Genomic DNA, 21,874 nt, shown 5'->3' on the forward strand with positions numbered 1-21,874 from the left:
TTTTGAAAGCTTTGATCAAGTCGGTCAGAGTCTGAAGAGTGCAATACTTAAAATTAAGAAAGAGGTAAATGAACAGTTGCCTCCTGATTTAATGCAACTGAAACTGAGCTCTGTGAAATCTTTAAAAAGCTTATATATTTTCATGTGTCATTGGATCTATGAAAAGGTGAGCTTAAAGTTCAGGCAAATGTACTCAGAACATAGATAAGAATAAAGAAGATACGGTTTTGTCCCTTAAGAAAAATAACTCAGATACAGAATAGACAAGTATTGCTATAATATGAGCTAACGCTCTGTAGAATTTTCATTCAACGGGATACTCTTCTCTTTCTAAAGAATGGTGACAAAATTCTACCAACATGTCCTTGCTTTGGCGTTTGCTGTAAAAGAGATCAATGAAAATCCCCACATTCTACCCAACATTACACTTGGTTTCCACATTTATGACACCTACCACAATGCCAAGATGACATATCACAGCACCATGGCTCTAGTCTTCAAAGCACATGTATCTGTCCCTAATTACAAATGTGGTGCCCAGAAAAACCTCATAGCAGTCGTTGGTGGGTTTGATGGAGACAGCTCTTTCCATGTGGCAGACATCTTAAGTCTCTACAACATTCCACAGGTAAGAACCATGTATGATTGGATGAGCAATGCAACAAATTGGAGTGTTATGTGGTTTAGAGGGAAGGAGAATTATGAATTATTACAGGATGATGAATTACCAAAACATGGAAGGAAATTGCTCTAACAAATGATTAGTGCGAAGCAGAATATACAGAGTGCTTTTAGCATATCCATTTCATTGACCATCTCCAATATATATATATATATTTATATATATATAATCCAGGATTATATATATGTAAGTCTGCTACTGCCTTCAGCAAATACCATTTGCATAAACAGGCACATAAATCATCTCTAAATTATTCTGTACCTTTTCTTCTAGCTCACATATGGCACATTTGGCCTCGAGGAGAGGGATGAGACAGAATTCCCTTCCTTTTTCCGCATGTCACCCAATGAAGGTCATCAATATATGGGGATCGTCCAGTTGCTTCTCCATTTCCAGTGGACATGGGTTGGGATCCTTGTTGTGGATAATGACAGTGGAGATCATTTCTTGAAAACCCTGGAGCCTTTGCTTTCCCACAATGGGATCTGTTTGGCCACCACAGGAAGAATCCAAAACCAAGCCAAATGGAATTTTTTACCAGATGTTTATGATTTAACAATACCAATATATGAACCTTTGACAGATGACAAAGTCAATACAATTATTCTCTATGGAGAATCCATGACCCTGATAACGATGAACGCTTTGATGTTTATAGGACTTGGTGATTATACAGAAAACGCCTCATTGAAAAAAGTGTGGATTATGACAGGTCAAATTGATTTCACGTTATCAGGATTTCAACGGTTCATAACCTATGACCTGTTTCAAGGTGCCCTTTCTTTCTCACTGCACTCCCTTGATGTTCGTGGCTTCCAGAAATTTCTTCACATGATCAGACCTCACTGGACAGAGGGTGATGGTTTTCTCCAAGAGTTTTGGGGCCAAACCTTTGGCTGCTCATTTCCAGATTCCCAAGAGGCAGAGATGAGTGACGAGACATGTACTGGGGAAGAGAGGCTGGAGAATCTTCCTGGGCCACTTTTTGAAATGCGCATGACTGGCCACAGCTACAGTATCTATAATGCTGTCTATGCTGTGGCCCATGCTTTGCAGAACATGTATTTAGCTAGATCGAGTCACAGAGCGATTGTGAGTGGCCAAAGGGTGAGATTCCATGATCTCCAGCCTTGGCAGGTAATCTCTCTTTTATTGGCATGTACAGATTGGTACATGTTGAGAAAAGCTCCAGTTTTGTCTTCCATCCATAACTGAGAAAAATATGTTCTTAACTCTGTTCTATATTTATAATGTTTATGGTTTTACATTTGGTTCCTTTTCTTGGATCCTGGAGATTAGGCGAATGGCCTTGAAAGTGGTTCTTACTCCATTTTCAAATGGTTCAAACTCCAATTTAGATTCCGCTTCACAAAACCCCTGGACCTTTGTGCAGAAACAACCTTTGTTTCTTTTCCTTTGACTAGCTCCATCCATTTCTTCAAGGCATTTCCTTCAACAACACAGCAGGAGAAATGGTTTCTTTTAACAAGAATAAGGAAATGGGAGCTGGATTTGACATCACAAACCTCATCACATTCCCCAACAAGTCTTTCCAAAAGGTGAACGTTGGAAGGGTGGATCCCGATGCCCCTAGTGGAAAACAACTTGCCATTCATCCAGATATGATATCCTGGCACAGAACCTTTAACCAGGTGTGGATTCAAATTCACTCGTAGTGGTTGGGTATTGGAAGGGTCGTGCTCTTGGATCATGGGGCTCTGTAATAAGGTCAGCAACACCGACTGAACCCAAATGAGTGAAAAACAAAGTAAATGGTGCTAAAACACAATATTTGGAAATGATGTTCCATACACTTGTAACACTTCCATTCAACCGTGAAGTTTTCTTTGATCCTCAAATATCTCTCAGCCAAGCAAGAGATGGTAAAAATAATTATCCATTTCAATGGCTCAGTTTTTTAAAATTGGTTATGGAAAGTGCCGTCAAATCACAGCTGACTTAAGGTGACTCCATAGTGTTTTCAAGGCGGGGGAGGTTCCGAGGTGACTTGTTATTGCCTGTTTTTATTATTCAAATAATGAGGAGATGTTTAATTTGTCAAGTTCTGAATTCCTGCCTTTTTTAATAGGGTCTGCTACATTCACGCTGCAACGATCCCTGCCAACCTGGTTCTCACAAGAAGAAGAAGGAAGGAGAGATCTTTTGTTGCTACAGTTGTGCTCCTTGTCCAGAAGGGGAATTTTCAAGCCTGAAGGGTAGGTGAGGACTGGCATTAAATCCCCCCACCCCATTTAGAATCATCATAGAATCATAGAGTGGGAAGGGACATTGACTGAATACAGTTGATCATTTCCCTAAAATGAACTTGAAATTAACCACTTTCTAAAGGAGCAGATGATGCCGCCTTGCCGAGGGTTAAGAAAATGGCTCCTTGGAGAAAGAGATCCAATCCCACTGCTTTTCAATGCTGTCAGTTCACTTTCAACTGTACAGTAGAATTGTTGAGAAAGTTCGATCCACATGCATGTGTGAACTATTTCCTTCTAGAAACAGAGCAGTGATTCAAAGCTGGTCACAATTCTCTGGTCCAACCAGTGAATCATGACGATGTACTTAATTGGCATAAATTCTCTAATCTATTCAATATAGGACTTCATGACAGAGGATCCTGGATAGCAGTGTCGTGTGTATGTGTGTCTGGACGCCACCCATCTAAAAATGGCATGAAGACCTACTTCTCTGTGTGTGGTCGCTATTGGGCTGTGCGCCAAGAACAAAAAAAAATCATTATGACTTCATATCCAGGGTTGGTGGGAGGATTTTTTTTTTTTTTTACCATAACTGCTTATGTTCACTGTAATGATCAAAATAGTGATTTTGTGTATATCTTTGGCTTGGAAATTTCGTTACGCACTTCCCTAGCCTGAAGAGGAGAAGCCTGAAAGGGGATATATGATAACCATCTTCAAATACTTGAAGGGCTGTCATATAGAGGATGGTGCCAAGTTGTTTTCTGTTGCCCCAGAAGGTCGGAACAGAACCAATGGGTTGAAATTAAATCAAAAGAGTTTCCATCTAGACATTAGGTAGAATTTTCTAAGTTAGAGCCTGTTCCTCAGTGGAACAGGATTCCTCGGGAGGTGGTAAGCTCTCAGTCTCTGGAGGTTTTTAAGAAGAGGTTAGATGGCCATCTGTCAGCAATGCTGATTCTGTGAATTTCCTGCATTGTGCAGGGGGTTGGACTAGATGACCCTGGTGTCCCTTCCAACTCTATGATTCTATACAGCTCCACGTATTGATATTAGTCTTTGCAGTGTTTGCTTTTCAATATGAGATAGAAATACTTGATAACTGTCATGCACAGTGTTTATGTTTCAGTATAACATGTTAAGTGTAAACTCTGGAAATTATAGAGCAGCACAACAAATTATGGAGCAATAATACATAATCAGAATAAAAAGACAGAGGCTAAAAATCTTTTCAGACTGCCATCTCCAGACATGTAAAGCACATTTCAAAGCTATTATGAATATCTCCAACACTGAAGAACGCCCACTTGAAGAAGAATTGAAGAAATGTCAATTATAACCTTTCCCCACTTTTTTTCCAGACATGATTGACTGTATCCGATGTCCGCAAGATCAGTATCCAAGCAAGGACCAAAATCAGTGCTTTGACAAAATTGTAACTTACCTATCTCTTGAAGAACCTTTGGGGATCACTTCGGCATTTCTTGCTGTTTCATTGTCCCTGATGACCGCTTTAACACTAGGAACTTTCATTAAGCACAGTGATACCCCCATAGTCAAAGCCAACAACCAGGATATCACCTATACTCTCCTCGTCTCCCTCCTACTCTGTTTCCTCTCTTCTTTGCTGTTTCTTGGAGAACCAAAGAAGGAGACCTGCTTCTTCCGCCAAGCTGCTTTCACTATCATCTTCACAGTGGCTGTTTCTTCTGTCTTGGCCAAAACCATCACTGTGGTTGTAGCCTTCATGGCCACCAAACCAGGGTCCAGCATGAGAAAATGGGTGGGGAAAAGACTGACCGGCTCCATCCTTTTCTCTTGTTCCTTCATTCAAGCAGGCATCTGTATGGCATGGCTAGGAACCTCACCCCCTTTCCCGGATTTTGACAGGCAGTCACTGACTACAGAGATTGTGGCTGAATGTAATGAAGGGTCTGTGATTATGTTTTACATCGCCCTTTGTTATTTGGGACTTCTGTCTTTTATCAGCTTGATCGTGGCCTTCCTAGCCAGGAAACTGCCAGACAGTTTCAATGAAGCCAAGTTCATCACCTTCAGCATGCTAATCTTTTGCAGTGTTTGGTTGTCATTCATTCCATCCTACCTGAGCACCAAAGGGAAATACATGGTAGCCGTGGAGATCTTCTCTATCTTGGCCTCCAGTGGTGGGTTACTAGCTTGCATCTTTTCTCCCAAATGCTATATTATTCTTCTGAGACCTGAGCTGAACAAGAAGGAGCTGCTAATTAATAGAAGGAATTAAAGTATCTGAAGTGCAATATGCATTGCTTTATTGCTTTCCCGTCTGTCCTCCTCTTGCGAGGACTCACTGTTCTGCTGCTGTTCCAGCCCACGCCGGTAGGCTTCCAGGTGGGCACTATGTCTTTTAGCCACCAGTGCCTTTCTCTGCTGTTTCCTCCACCTGTCAGCCTTTGATGCTGCCTTAGTAGCTTGAGGGCTCACAGCTGGGCCACTGGATCCAGGCTCTGAGCAGGATGGGGTTGGTTCTGCCATGACTTCTGACTGCAAGTCCTTTGCATGCTCTGGGGAGTCAACAGCTTGAGGGCTGTCAGCCTCCTCGCAAGGCTGTGCTGAGTCAGGCCCCACTTCAGGTCAGAGGCAGCTCCATTGGGGCTGAATTCTCCTGGTAGAGTTCCTCCGAGAAGGAGGACCCATTCTCTAGGGACTGCCCCATGGCAACCATCCTCCATCCTGTTTCTAAAACTTTGATTGCTAGCACTTGGGTGATACTTGGAAGCAAGTGAGTTCTACCTTCCTGCCAGCCTTCTTGATAGAAGCCTTTTAAAACTGATGGTGGGGCCTTTGTCACACCCAAACCCAGAAAATACAAAGGCATTTCCCCTCATACTATGCAGTGCATTTAATGCAATCCATCCACTTAGGGACCATAACTTAGAAGAAGAGTTGGTTTTTATGCCTCACTTTTAGGAGTCTCAAAGTGGGCTTACAAATGTCTTCCCCTCCTTTCCCCACAGCAGACACCTTGTGAGGTAGGTTGGGCTGAGAGAATTCAGAGGGAACTGTGACTGGCCCAAGGTCACCGAGCAGGTTTCATGTGGAGGAATGGGTAATCGAATCTGGTTCTCCAGATTAGAATCTGCCACTCTTAACCACTACGCCACACTGGCTCGCTTAGGGATCATCCCCCCACTCTCCCCCACATAATGCATAAAATATCCAAAAAACTTGTTTGGCCCCCTAACCATTTTTAGGTTACTCTTTAGAAATCCCATGAATCAGGATTTCATTTATAGAGGGGTCCAAGAGGGACAAAATAATGATTTGGTTGTGTGGCCGGATCCAATTACCCTTCACCGTTATCTGTAGGTTCAGTACTGAAGTTCTGATCAACCCAGGCAGCTTTTTGAAGGAGGTATACAAGTGCCTTCAATATCATATTCTCAATCACACAAATGGGTTCACTATTGTGGTGGGCTTTCCTGGTGTTATTTGCACCTGTGGAACATCTGGACACTTCCTCTTTGTTGGGAGCACCCCTCAGCAAGTATACTCAGAAGGATACATACATTACTTTATTCACAGTCATAGACCATCAAGTATCCTACAAAGCTGAATTAAATACATACATAAATAGATAGGGAATATTAATATAAAAATAAAAATGTAGTGGAAATTAGAAACTAGATTCAAAAGATAAAATCATCCAAAATATGCATATAAACCGTACAGATTCTGATCACAGATGGACTATTCCAGAGCCTCAGAAGTAAATCCCATTACATTGAATAGAATTTACTCCCTGGAAAATATTCTTAAGATTGCAGCACAGGAGCAGAGACAAATTGTTGAGTATCAATAGTGCCATTGAAAGTCCAAACTTGGCAAAGGTAATTATCGTCCCCAGCAATTATCCACATCACTATATTTTATTCACCTGATCCAAAGCTCCAGAGACTTTCCAGAAGGTTCTAAACAACACTTAATAAACAAGATTGGAATAGCTTATAAGAAACCTCTTTCATCATCAAAATCTTGGAGGTGGGCGGTAGGACTCTGTCACTTTGATCTCGCCTGTTTGTCTTCGAGAAAACAGACTTGACATTGTGTATTTCTGAGAATATGCCAATAAAGGTCATTTGATTTGATTTGGTTTGACTTGACTTGACATTGTGGTGTGTGTCACCTCAGCTAGCATCCAAGGCATTCGTTTTCTTTCCAACTTGCCTGTTATGGATGGGTAAAGGAGAATCTTCGTCTAGAAAGAGATTTCTCTTCCAGCATGTTGAGGCTAGGTGTGTTGATTCCTCTGCTGCTTCCCAGGGTGAGCAAAGTAGAAACTCTGAAGTGTCCTTGGAATGACCCCCTCCCTGTCCCACATGAGTGGTACCAAATCGGGGACTTTCTCATTGGTGAGATTACTTCTCAGTTCTGTTTCCAGCTTCACAATGTTGATTTCACAGAACAGCCTTCCCTGGACTTATCTGAGATTCCCGAGTAAGGATTATTATATATAAATATATTTTTATAACTGAACCCTTTGAGCTTTTACAGATACAAAACCATCCTAATGTTTTATAGAGTTGCCAGGAGGCTCAAAGAAGGAACTTTTTATTTTTATTATATGATATTAATAAAAACAAAACAAAGAAGGGTCTGATAGGCAGGGACCATCCCAGATTTTTTTCCCTTTCTGGTTTCTTCTTCACTGCACCCTCTCTAAAGCAGGGTTGTTGAATCAATTGTTACGAGGGCCGGAGGAGACACAATGCCACTAGGTTGGGCTGGAGTGGACTATTTCTCACCAGCTCAGATCAAAAGTGGTGGGGGGTGGCTGCCTCGGCTGGCTCGCGGGCCAGATAAGTGCTCTTAAGGGGCTGGATCCAGCTCGTGGGCCTTATGTTTGACACCCCTGCTCAAAAGTCCATAGGGGCTTTCTTCTCCCATAATGTAATCTTTCTCTGTCTGCTAGACGTACGCTAAAAAAAAATCCTCAAAAATAATAAGGGGGAAAACATTTGAGTGTGGATGACTCACAGTTCTTTGCAGTTGTTCAATAGTAAAACTGCTTAAGGGATAAGAATTTGGCCTATCCCGTAAGGTTTGTGAAAACCTGAATGAGTGGAATAGAGAGAAAACCTAAGAAAGTTTACTTAGGTCTGCCCTAAGTAAGTGCATGCTATTCAATGGGGCTTCCTCCCAGGAAAATGGGAATGCAGCCTCAGTTACCTGGGGATGATTCTACACCATGGCCTTGGTTGGAATCTCAGATCTCCTCCATAGCAAGTAGACCCTTTAGTAGCTATGACTGTTCTTTGAAAGGCATAATGTGGCTAAAGAGATTCATGCTGTGATCATGCCCGCTTCAGATTAAGTATGTAACTGCCGTCAAGTTGCAACTGGTTTATAGTGACCCCAGCAAGGGGCTTTGAAGGCAAGTGTGAAACAGAAGCGATCTGCTATTGCTTTCATCTGCAGAGCCTTCCTTGGTGGTCTCCCATCCCAGTACTATTTCTGCTTAGCTTCTGAGATCTGACCAGATTGGGTTTTACCATGCCACCTTTCCTCCCCAGCTTAGATTATTGCAATAAAATGTCTATGGGTTCACTGTTGTGGCTGTCCAGGTATTACTGGCCATCCATATATTATTCCCCATACAATGAAGACTTGGGGACAGAGACCTTGAAAAACTGCCTCTTCCCATCGTGTCCAGCTTGCCACTGAAGGTCCTCATCTCAAAGACTACTCTTGGTGTTCCTGGCCGTGTAAATGAGATATGCAGCAGCTACAAATGGAATTTCTTGTTGGAGGTGCCCTACCTTCAGAATGCCTTCCCCCTTGAAATTTACTTTTGTGTCTTTTAAGCTCCAGGCCAAAAATTCCTTTGGCCACCCTGGGTTTTGACTCCGCTGTGTCTCTATGCCTAGTTCTCTTCCTGCATTTATGTTGGCTTCAACACTGAGATTGCCTCTCGATTGCTGTCCAAATATGGACGTTGAATTTCATTGTTGCTGGTTTAATTTAATTAATTGTAATGATTTGGCAGAATTTTGAAAGCTTTGATCAAGTCGGTCAGAGTCTGAAGAGTGAAATATAATGATCTTTAAAATTAAGAAAGAGGTAAACAAACAGTTGCCTTCTGATTTAATGCAACTGAAACTGAGCTCTGTGAAATCTTTAAAAAGCTTATATATTTTCATGTGTCATTGGATCTATGAAAAGGTGAGCTTAAAGTGCAGGCAAATGTACTCAGAACATTGGGAGTTACCACACTTTGTATTCCCAGCGATGTATTAAGAGTTTGAAAATGTTGTTAAAAACATCGCTTTAAAAGGGTTTTTGGATACCACGGCATATAAATGGTTGGAAGATGTCTTCACAGCTAAAGGGGCCAAACAAAGTGCGAACAGTATTTTTTATAATGTTTTCAAACTCTTAATACATCGATGGGAATACATAGAAAGTGTGAACAGTACTTTTTATATCATTTTCAAACTCTTAATACATCGCTGGGAATACAATTGTGGTAACCCCCATAGATAAGAATAAAGAAGATATGGTTTTGTCCCTTAAGAAAAATAACTCAGATACAGAATAGACAAGTATTGCTATAATATGAGCTAATGCTCTGTAGAATTTTCATTCAACGGGATACTCTTCTCTTTCTAAAGAATGGTGACAAAATTCTACCAACATGTCCTTGCTTTGGCGTTTGCTGTAAAAGAGATCAATGAAAATCCCCACATTCTACCCAACATTACACTTGGTTTCCACATCTATGACACCTACCACAACGCCAAGATGACGTATCACAGCACCATGGCTCTAGTCTTCAAAGCACATGTATCTGTCCCTAATTACAAATGTGGTGCCCAGAAAAACCTCATAGCAGTCATTGGTGGGTTTGATGGAGACAACTCTTTCCGTGTGGCAGACATCTTAAGTCTCTACAACATTCCACAGGTAAGAACCATGTATGATTGGATGAGGAATGCAACAAATTGGAGTATTATGTGGTTTAGAGGGAAGAAGAATTCTGAATTATTACATGATGATTAATCACCTAAACATGGAAGGAAATTGCTTCAACAAAGGATTTGTGCGAAGCAGAATATAAAATTGTACAGAGTGCTTTTAGCAGATCCTTTCCATTGACCAAAGATTCTTTGTTTTAATTGTCTCAATTAAAAGTCTGCTACTGCCTTCAGAAAATACCATTTGCATAAACAGGAACATAAATCATCTCTAAATTGGGTCTTGTAGGTCATCCGGGCTGTGTAACCGTGGTCTTGGTATTTTCTTTCTTGACGTTTCGCCCAAAGCTCTAAATTATTCTGTCCCTTTTCTTCTAGCTCACATATGGCACATTTGGCCTCGAGGAGAGGGATGAGACAGAATTCCCTTTCTTTTTCCGCATGTCACCCAATGAAGGTCATCAATATATGGGAATCGTCCAGTTGCTTCTCCATTTCCAGTGGACATGGGTTGGGATCCTTGCTGTGGATAATGACAGTGGAGATCATTTCTTGAAAACCCTGGAGCCTTTGCTTTCCCATAATGGGATCTGTTTGGCCACCACAGGAAGAATCCAATACCAAGCCAAATGGAATTTTGTACCAGACATTTATGATTTAACATTACCGATATATGAACCTTTGAAGGATGACAAAGTCAATACAATTATTCTCTATGGAGAATCCATGACCCTGATAACGATGAACTCTTTGATGTTTATAGGACTTGGTGAATATAAAGAAAATGCCTCGTTGACAAAAGTGTGGATTATGACAGGTCAAATTGATTTCATGTTATCAGGCTTTCAACGGTTCATGAACTTTGACCTGTTTCAAGGTGCCCTTTCTTTCACACTGCACTCCCTTGATGTTCGTGGCTTCCAGAAATTTCTTCACACGATCAGACCTCACTGGACAGAGGGTGATGGTTTTCTCCAAGAGTTTTGGGGCCAGACGTTTGGCTGCTCATTTCCAGATTCCCAAGAGGCAGAGATGAGCGACGAGACATGTACTGGGGAAGAGAGGCTGGAGAATCTTCCTGGGCCATTTTTTGAAATGCGCATGACTGGCCACAGCTACAGTATCTATAATGCTGTCTATGCTGTGGCCCATGCTTTGCAGGCCATGTATTTAGCTAGATCCAGTCACAGAGCGATTGTGAGTGGCCAAAGGGTGAGATTCCATGATCTCCAGCCATGGCAGGTAATCTCTCTCTTATTGGCATATACAGATTGGTACATGTTGAGAAAAGCTCCAGTTTTGTCTTCCATCTGTAACTGGGAAAAATATGTTCTTAACTCTGTTCTTCGTTTATAATGTTTATGGTTTCGCGTTTGCTTCCTTTTGTTGGTTCCTGAAGATTAGGTGAATTCCTGTGAAACTGGTCCTTGCTCCAATTTCAAATGGTTCAAACTCCAATTTAGATTCCTCTTCACAGTCCGTCCAGACCTTTGTGCAGAAACAATTTTTGTTTCTTTTCCTTTGACTAGCTCCATCCATTTCTTCAAGGCATTTCCTTCAACAACACAGCAGGAGAAACGGTTTCTTTTAACAAGAATAAGGAAATGGGAGCAGGATTTGACATCACAAACTTCATCACATTCCCCAACAAGTCTTTCCAAAAGGTGAACATTGGAAGGGTGGATCCCAATGCCCCTAGTGGAAAACAACTTGTCATTCATCCAGATATGATATCCTGGCACAGAACTTTTAACCAGGTGTGGATTCAAATTCATTCATAGTGGTTGGGTATTGGAAGGGTGGTGCTCTTGGATCATGGGGCTCTGTAATAAGGTCAGCAACACCGACTGAACCCAAATGAGTGAAAAACAAAGTAAATGGTGCTAAAGCACAATATTTGGAAATGATGTTCCATACACGTGTAACACTGCCATTTAACCGTGAAGTTTTCTTTGATCCTCAAATATCCCTCAGCCAAGCAAGAGATGGTACTAATAATTCTCCATTTCAATGGCCCAGTTTTTTACAATTGGTGATGGAAAGTGCCGTCAAGTCACAGCTGACTTAAGGTGATTCCGTAGTGTGTTCAAGGCAGGGGAGGTTCAGAGGTGACTTGCCATAGTTTGTTTTTATTATTCAAATAATGAAGTGATGTTTCATTCGTCCAGTTCTGAATTCCTGCCCTTTTTAATAGGGTCTGCTACATTCACGCTGCAACGATCCCTGCCAACCTGGTTCTCACAAGAAGAAGAAGGAAGGAGAGATCTTTTGTTGCTACAGTTGTGCTCCTTGTCCAGAAGGGGAATTTTCAAGCCTGAAGGGTAGGTGAAGCCTGGCATTAAATCCCCCCACCCCATTTAGAATCAGCATAGAATCATAGAGTGGGAAGGGACATTGACTATGAAAACAGTTGATCATTTCCCTAAAATGAACGTGAAATGAACCACTTTCTAAAGGAGCAGATGATGCCGTCTTGCCGAGGGTTCAGAAAATGGCTCCTTGGAGAAAGAGATCCAATCCCACTGTTTTTCACTGCTGTCAGTTCACTTTCAACTGTACAGTAGAATTGTTGAGAAAGTTCGAGCCACATGCATGTGTGAACTATTTCCTTCTAGAAACAGAGCAGTGATTCAAAGCTGGTCACAATTCTCTGGTCCAACCAGTGAATCATGACGATGTACTTAATTGGCATAAATTCTCGAATCTATTCAATATAGGACTTCGTGACAGAGGATCCTGGTTAGCAGTGTCGTGTGTGTGTGTGTGTGTCTGGACGCTACCCAGCTAAAAATGGAAAGACCTACTTCTCTGTGTGTGGTCACAATTGGGGTGTGCGCCAAGAACAAAAAAAAAATCATTATGACTTCATATCCAGGGTTGGTGTTTTTTTTTTCTGGTTTTTTTTAACCATAACAGTTAAAGCAGTTCCTCAGTGGAGTGGGCTTCTTCGGGAGGTGGTAAGCTCTCTTTCTCTGGAGGTTTTTAAGAAGAGGTGAAATGGACATCTGTCAGCAATGCTGATTCTGTGACCTTAGGCAGATGATGAGAAGGAGGGCATCTCTGCCATCTTCTGGTCACTGGGTGTGTGTGTGAGGGAGGTAGTTGTGAATTTCCTGCACTGTGCAGGGGGTTGGACTAGATGACCCTGGTGTCCCTTCCAACTCTATGATTCTATACAGCTCCATGTATTGATATTAGTCTTTGCAGTGTTTGCTTTTCAATATGAGATAGAAATACTTGATAACTGTCATGCACAGTGTTTATGTTTCAGTATAACATGTTAAGTGTAAACTCTGGAAATTATAGAGCAGCACAACAAATTATGGAACAATAATACATAATCAGAATAAAAAGACAGAGGCTAAAAATCTTTTCAGACTGCCATCTACAGACATGTAAAGCACATTTCAAAGCTATTATGAATATCTCCAACACTGAAGAACGCCCACTTGAAGAAGAATGGAAGAAATGTCAATTATAACCTTTTCCCACTTTTTTTCCAGACATGATTGACTGTATCCGATGTCCGCAAGATCAGTATCCAAGCAAGGACCAAAATCAGTGCTTTGACAAAATTGTAACTTACCTATCTCTTGAAGAACCTTTGGGGATCACTTCGGCATTTCTTGCTGTTTCATTGTCCCTGACGACCGCTTTAACACTAGGAACTTTCATTAAGCACAGTGATACCCCCATAGTCAAAGCCAACAACCGGGATATCACCTATACTCTCCTCGTCTCCCTCCTACTCTGTTTCCTCTCTTCTTTGCTGTTTCTTGGAGAACCAAAGAAGGAGACCTGCTTCTTCCGCCAAGCTGCTTTCACTATCATCTTCACAGTGGCTGTTTCTTCTGTCTTGGCCAAAACCATCACTGTGGTTGTAGCCTTCATGGCCACCAAACCAGGGTCCAGCGTGAGAAAATGGGTGGGGAAAAGACTGACCGGCTCCATCCTTTTCTCTTGTTCCTTCATTCAAGCAGGCATCTGTATGGCATGGCTAGGAACCTCACCCCCTTTCCCGGATATTGACAGGCAGTCACTGACTACAGAGATTGTGGCTGAATGTAATGAAGGGTCTGTGATTATGTTTTACATCGCCCTTTGTTATTTGGGACTTCTGTCTTTTATCAGCTTGATCGTGGCCTTCCTAGCCAGGAAACTGCCAGACAGTTTCAATGAAGCCAAGTTCATCACCTTCAGCATGCTAATCTTTTGCAGTGTTTGGTTGTCATTCATTCCATCCTACCTGAGCACCAAAGGGAAATACATGGTAGCCGTGGAGATCTTCTCTATCTTGGCCTCCAGTGGTGGGTTACTAGCTTGTATCTTTTCTCCCAAATGCTATATTATTCTTCTGAGACCTGAGCTGAACAAGAAAGAGCTGCTAATTAATAGAAGGAATTAAAGAATCTGAACTGCAACATGCATTGCTTTTATGGTGGCTATGAAAATTAGTGTATGCCCTTTGAGGTGGTTAGGTTGGTTGGAACATTAAAACTCTTTTTTAAACTTTTATGTCATAAAGAAGAAACTGTGTTAAATAAGTGTCTGAAGTGAACATGACAGTTTTATATTAATGAAGAATAGAGGCTTAAAATCTGGATTTGAGTACATACATATATACTCTGCCCATTCTGGGTCTGCCCCCAGGTTTTTCCAAATACAACTCACCCTTAAACTTTTCCCTAAAACTGCTCCTCATATCCTCATTCACATATGCTTCTGAGCAATTTGGGCTCTGGAATATGACCTTGTACTGCTTCTACTGACCACACTTACCATCTCCTGCCTTAGCTAAAAGTCTGATTCCAGACATGTGGGGAACAACTACTAGCATTTAAAATAGTAAAGAATTTATTAAAAGTACCCTCTGCATGGCCATTGACTGAGCAAGAAATGCAAAGGAGAGATGTAAACACACAATTGTGCTGGCTAGCTACCAACTCCCCGGTGTCAGCTTACAGAGTCTTAGAATTAACAGCAGGGAGAGTTTAGAGCAGCATCAAAAATCCAATCCATTCGTCAAAGCCAGAAATCAGTCTAGTACTTGCCAGTCAGCATCACACTTCATTGTCCAGATAGCCAGTCCAAGGTCAAAGGGTTATGGAGAGTCAGAGGTCCAAGTAGCCGGTCCAAGGTCTCAGGTCACGGAGAGCCATTCAGGCAGAGGAGTCAGCACATTACCCAGGTATGTACTGCATTGCTTCCTCGTCTCTGGGCTGTTCAGCTAGGCTTTTCTGGCATCTGGCTTTCCCATCAGCCCTCCTCTTGCGAGGACTCGCTGTTCCAGCCACGCCAGTAGGCTTCCAGGTGGGCACTATGTCTTTTAGCCACCAGTGCCTTTCTCAGCTGTTTCCTCCACCTGCCAGCCTTTGATGCTGCCTTAGTAGCTTGAGGGCTCACAGCTGGGCCACTGGGTCCAGGCTCTGAGCAGGACGGGGTTGGTTCTGCCATGACTTCTGACTGCAAGTCCTGTGCATGCTCTGGGGAGTCAACGGCTTGAGGGCTGTCAGCCTCCTCGCAAGGCTGTGCTGAGTCAGGCCCCACTTCAGGCTGTGAGATCAGAGGCAGCTCCATTGGGGATGAATTCTCCTGGTAGAGTTCCTCCTCTGAGGAGGACCCATTCTCCAGGGACTGCCCCCTGGCAACCATCTTCCATCCTGTTTCGAAATCTTTGATGGCTAGCACTTGGGTGATACTTGGAAGCAACTGCGTTCTACCTTTCCTGTCAGTCTTCTTGACAGAAGCATTTTAAAACTGATGGTGGGGCCTTTGTCACACCCAAACCCAGAAAATACAAAAACATTTCCCCACATACTATGCAGTGCATTTAATGCAATCCATCCACTTAGGGACCATAACTTAGAAGAAGAGTTGGTTTTTATGCCTCACTTTTAGGAGTCTTAAAGGGCACCCCGGCACCTCCAGGGACCTTCCATGGAGGCGCGCGGGGTGCCCTTTAAACAGATCTGTGCCTCCCAGCCGGGAGGCACAGATCTGTTTAAAGGGCACCCCGGCCCTCCAGAGACCTTCCATGGAGGCGCGTGGGGTGCCCTTTAAATAGACGTGCACCTGCTGGCAGGGAGGCGCAGATCTATTTAAAGGGCACCCCGCGCGCCTCCAGGGAAGCTCCCTGGAGGCGCGCAGGGCGTCTTCAAACCCCTCTGCGCTCTCTGCGCTCTCTGCGCAGAGAGCGCAGAGGGGCTTGCCAGCCCCCCACCTGCCTTCCCGGGAGTCCCGGGAGGGGGGCAGGGGGTCTTCAAACCCCTCTGCGCTGCCTGCGCAGACAGCGCAAAGGGGTTTGCCAGCCCCCCGTCTGCCTTCCCGGGAGTCCCGGGAGGGGGGGAGGGGGGTCTTCAAACCCCTCTGTGCTGCCTGCGCAGACAGCGCAGAGGGGCTTGACAGCCCCCCGCCTGCCTTCCCGGGAGTCCCGGGAGGGGGGGCGGTGATCTTTAAACAGATCTGCGCCTCCCAGCTGGGAGGCGCAGATCTGTTTAAAGGGCCCCCCGCACGCCTTCAGGGAATCCCCCTGAAGGCGTGCAGGGGACCGAATTTTCCCCCGAACTCCAGATCCCCCCAAATTTCCGGGGATCTGAAGCGGGGGAGTTCGGACTTCGGCACGGGCTGAATAAAAACGGGCTGAATTTTGCCGAAGCCGAACTATAATGAATTTTTTTTCAACAGCCCTAGTAATCGAATCCGGTTCTCCAGATTAGAATCTGCCACTCTTAACCACTATGCCACACTGGCTCGCTTAGGGATCATCCCCACACTCTCCCCCACATAATGCATAAAATAATCGAAAAACTTGTTTGGCCCCCTAACCATTTTTAGATTACTTTTTAGAAATTCCATGAATCAGGATTTCATTTATAGAGGGGTCCAAGAGGGACAAAATTATGATTTGGTTGTGTGGCCTGATCCAATCACCCTTCACTGTTATCTGTAGGTTCAGTACCGAAGTTCTGATCAACCCAGGCAGCTTTCGGAAGGTAGTATACAAGTGCCTTCAATATCATATTCTCAATCACATGAATGGGTTCACTATTGTGGTGGACTTTCCTGGTGCTATTTGCACCTTTGGAACATCTGGACACTTCCTCTTTGTTGGGAGCACCCCTCAGCAAATCTACCCAGAAGAATACATACATTACTTTATTCGCAGTCATAGACCATCAAGTATCCTACAAAGCTGAATTAAATACATACATAAATAGATAGGGAATATTAATATAAAAATAAAAAAATGTAGTGGAAATTAGAAACTAGATTCAAAAGATAAAATCATCCAAAATACACATATAAACACTACAGATTCTGATCACAGATGGACTATTCCAGAGCCTCAGAAGTAAATCCCATTACATTGAATAGAATTTACTACCTGGAAAATATTCTTAAGATTGCAACACAGGAAGCAGAGACAAATTGTTGAGTATCAATAGTGCCATTGAAAGTCCAAACTTGGCAAAGGTAATTATCGTCCCCAGCAATTATCCGCATCACTATATTTTATTCACCTGATCCAAAGCTCCAGAGACTTTCCAGAAGGTTCCAAACAACACTTAATAAACAAGACAGGAATAGCTTATAAGAAACCTCTTTCATCATCAAAATCTTGGAGGTGGGTGGTAGGATGTCACTTTGATCTCGCCTGTTTGTCTTCGAGAAAACAGACTTGACATTGTGTATTTCTGAGAATATGCCAATAAAGGTCATTTGATTTGATTTGACTTGACATTGTGGTGTGTGTCACCTCAGCTAGCATCCAAGGCATTCGTTTTCTTTCCAACTTGCCTGTTATGCCTTAGATGGATGGGTAAAGGAGAATCTGCGTCTAGAAAGAGATTTCTCTTCCAGCATGTTGAGGCTGGGTGTGTTGCTTCCTCTGCTGCTTCCCAGGGTGAACAAAGTAGATACTCTGAAGTGCCCTTGGAATGACCCCCTCCCTGTTCCACATGAGTGGTACCAGACCGGGGACTTCCTCCTTGGTGAGATTACTTCTCAGTTCTGTTTCCAGCTTCACAATGTTGATTTAACTGAACAGCCTTCCCTGGACTTATCTGAGATTCCCGAGTAAGGATTATTATATATAAATATATTTTTACAACTGAACCCTTTGAGCTTTTACAGATATAAAACCATCCCAACATTTTATAGAGTTGACAGGAGGCTCAAAGGAGGAACTTTTTTATTTTATTTTATTTATTGTATGATATTAATAAAAACAAAACAAAAAAGGGACTTTTAGGCAGGGACCATCCCGGATTTTTTTTCCTTTCTGGTTAATTCTGCACTGTGCCCTCTCTAAAGCAGGTGTGTCAAACCAATTGTTACAAGGGTTCAGATATGACATAAATGCCACTTGGATGGGCCAGGCCCTGCCTTGCCAACCCAGATTGGGAGTGGTGGTGGGGCTGCCTTGGCTGGTTCACAAGCAGGATAAGAGCTCTCAAGGGGCTGGATCCACCCCGCAGGCCTTATGTTTGACACCCCTGCTCAAACGTCTATAGGGACTATATTATTACTATAGCATGAGGTAATGCTCTGTAGAATTTTCATTCAATGGGATACTCTTCTCTTTCTAAAGAATGCTGACAAAATTCTACCAACATGTCCTTGCTTTGGCGTTTGCTGTAAAAGAGATCAATGAAAATCCCCACATTCTACCCAACATTACACTTGGTTTCCACATCTATGACACCTACCACAATGCCAAGATGACGTATCACAGCACCATGGATCTAGTCTTCAAAGCACATGTATCTGTCCCTAATTACAAATGTGGTGACCAGAAAAACCTCATAGCAGTCATTGGTGGGTTTGATGGAGACAGCTCTTTCCATGTGGCAGACATCTTAAGTCTCTACAACATTCCACAGGTAAGAACCATGTATGATTGGATGAGGAATGCAGCAAATTGGAGTATTATGTGGTTTAGAGGGAAGGAGAATTATGAATTATTACATGATGACAAATCAACAAAACATGGAAGGACATTGCTCCAACAAAGGATTTGTGCAAAGCAGAATATAAAATTGTACAGAGTGACCATCTCCAATCTCTCTCTCTCTCTCTTTCTCTCTCTCCCACTCTCTCTCTCTCTCTCTGCATGTGTGTGTGTGTGTTTTCTCTATCTCTCTCTAATTCAGGATATATATATAATCCAGGATTCTTTGTTTTAATTGTCTCAATTAAAAGTCTGATACTGCCTTCAGCAAATACCATTTGCATAAACAGGAACATAAATCATCTCTAAATTATTCTGTACCTTTTCGTCTAGCTCACATATGGCACATTTGGCCTCGAGGAGAGGGATGAGACAGAATTCCCTTCCTTTTTCCGCTTGTCACCCAATGAAGGTCATCAATATATGGGGATCGTCCAGTTGCTTCTCCATTTCCAGTGGACATGGGTTGGGATCCTTGTTGTGGATAATGACAGTGGAGATCATTTCTTGAAAACCCTGGAGCCTTTGCTTTCCCATAATGGGATCTGTTTGGCCACCACAGGAAGAATCCAAAACCAAGCCAAATGGAATTTTTTACCAGACATTTATGATTTAACATTACCGATATATGAACCTTTGACAGACAGCAAAGTCAATACAATTATTCTCTATGGAGAATCCATGACCCTGATAATGATGAACTCTTTGATGTTTATAGGACTTGGTGATTATATAGAAAATGCCTCGTTGAAAAAAGTGTGGATTATGACAGGTCAAATTGATTTCACGTTATCAGGCTTTCAACAGGTCATGAACTTTGACCTGTTTCAAGGTGCCCTTTCATTCGCACTGCACTCCCTTGATGTTCGTGGCTTCCAGAAATTTCTTCACATGATCAGACCTCACTGGACAGAGGGTGATGGTTTTCTCCAAGAGTTTTGGGGCCAAACCTTTGGCTGCTCATTTCCAGATTCCCAAGAGCCAGTGATGAGCGACGAGACATGTACTGGGGAAGAGAGGCTGGAGAATCTTCCTGGGCCACTTTTTGAAATGCACATGACTGGCCACAGCTACAGTATCTATAATGCTGTCTATGCTGTGGCCCATGCTTTGCAGGCCATGTATTTAGCTAGATCCAGTCACAGAGCGATTGTGAGTGGCCAAAGGGTGAGATTCCATGATCTCCAGCCTTGGCAGGTAATCTCTCTTTTATTGGCATGTACAGATTGGTACATGTTGAGAAAAGCTCCAGTTTTGTCTTCCATCCATAACTGAGAAAAATATGTTCTTAACTCTGTTCTATATTTATAATGTTAATGGTTTTACATTTGGTTCCTTTTCTTGGATCCTGGAGATTAGGCGAATCGCTGTGAAACTGGTCCTTGCTCTAATTTCAAATGGTTCAAACTTTAATTTACATTCTGCTTCACAGTCCTTACAGACCTTTGTGCAGAAACAACCTTTGTTTCTTTTCCTTTGACTAGCTCCATCCATTTCTTCAAGGCATTTCCTTCAACAACACAGCAGGAGAAACGGTTTCTTTTAACAAGAATAAGGAAATGGGAGCTGGATTTGACATCACAAACCTCATCACATTCCCCAACAAGTCTTTCCAAAAGGTGAACGTTGGAAGGGTGGATCCCGATGCCCCTAGTGGAAAACAACTTGTCATTCATCCAGATATGATATCCTGGCACAGAACCTTTAACCAGGTGTGGATTCAAATTCACTCGTAGTGGTTGGGTATTGGAAGGGTCTTGCTCTTGGATCATGGGGCTCGGTAATAAGTTCACTGACAGAACTCAAATGAGTGAAAAACAAAGTAAATGGTGCTAAAGCACAATATTTGGAAATAATGTTCCATACATGTGTAACACTGCCATTCAACCGTGAAGTTTTCTTTGATCCTCAAATATCCCTCAGCCAAGCAAGAGACTAATAATTCTCCATTTCAATGGCTCAGTTTTTTACAATTGGTGATGGAAAGTGCCGTCAAGTCACAGCTGACTTAAGGTGACTCCATAGTGTGTTCAAGGCAAGAGAGGTTCAGAGGTGACTTGCCATTGTTTGTTTTTATTATTCAAATAATGAAGTGATGTTTTGTTCATCCAGTTCTGAATTCCTGCACTTTTTAATAGGGTCTGCTACATTCACGCTGCAACGATCCCTGCCAACCTGGTTCTCATAAGAAGAAGAAGGAAGGAAAGATCTTTTGTTGCTACAGTTGTGCTCCTTGTCCTGAAGGGGAATTTTCAAGCCTGAAGGGTAGATGAGGCCTGACATTAAATCCCCCCACCCCATTTAGAATCATCATAGAATCATAGAGTGGGAAGGGACATTGACTATGAATACAGTTGATCATTTCCTTAAAGTGAACGTGAAATGAACCACTTTCTAAAGGAGCAGATGATGCCGTCTTGCCGAGGGTTCAGAAAATGGCTCCTTGGAGAAAGAGATCCAATCCCACTGCTTTTCACAGCTGTCAGTTCACTTTCAACTGTACAGTAGAATTGTTGACAAAGTTCGATCCACATGCATGTGTGAACTATTTCCTTCTAGAAACAGAGCAGTGATTCAAAGCTGGTCACAATTCTCTGGTCCAACCAGTTAATCATGATGATGTACTTAATTGGAATAAATTATTGAATCTATTCAATATAGGACTTTGTGACAGAGGATCCTGGATAGCAGTGTTGTGTGTGTGTGTGTGTGTGTGTGTGTGTCTGGATACCACCCAGCTAAAAATGGCATGAAGACCTACCTCTCTGTGTGTGGTTACTATTCGGGTGTGCACCAAGAACAACAAAAACCCATTATGACTTCATATCCAGGGTTTGTGTTCACTGTAACGATCAAACAGTGAATTTTGGGTATATCTTCGACTTGGAAATTTTGTTATGCACTAGTCACTATACAGCTCCATGTGCTAATCATAAATGTTGAAAACTTCTTAAACATCAAATTATAGAGCATTAATACATAATCAAAATAAAAAGACAGAGGCTAAAAATCTTTTCAGATTTCCATCATCAGACATGTAAAGCACAGTTAAAAGCTCTTATGAATTATTAATAATACC

At 42.5% G+C, this 21,874-nt stretch overlaps 2 protein-coding genes across 2 annotated transcripts; both read left to right on the forward strand.

Moving 5' to 3' along the window:
• Nucleotides 1-484: 484 nt before the first annotated feature.
• On the forward strand, nt 485-5,155 carry LOC130489943 (vomeronasal type-2 receptor 26-like). The gene is made up of 3 exons (XM_056863730.1): nt 485-628; nt 2,772-2,898; nt 4,254-5,155. Exons 1-3 carry the CDS (start codon nt 485-487, stop codon nt 5,153-5,155), a joined length of 1,173 nt encoding a protein of 390 aa, XP_056719708.1.
• A 4,517-nt stretch (nt 5,156-9,672) lies between these two features.
• On the forward strand, nt 9,673-14,250 carry LOC130489944 (vomeronasal type-2 receptor 26-like). Its single transcript, XM_056863731.1, has 3 exons — nt 9,673-9,834; nt 12,040-12,166; nt 13,349-14,250. The coding sequence occupies exons 1-3, from the start codon at nt 9,673-9,675 to the stop codon at nt 14,248-14,250; spliced, it is 1,191 nt and encodes a 396-aa protein (XP_056719709.1).
• Nucleotides 14,251-21,874: the final 7,624 nt, after the last annotated feature.

This window comes from Euleptes europaea, chromosome 18 (genome assembly GCF_029931775.1).
Source record: "Euleptes europaea isolate rEulEur1 chromosome 18, rEulEur1.hap1, whole genome shotgun sequence".
In the NCBI taxonomy this organism is placed as follows: Eukaryota; Metazoa; Chordata; class Lepidosauria; order Squamata; family Sphaerodactylidae; genus Euleptes; species Euleptes europaea.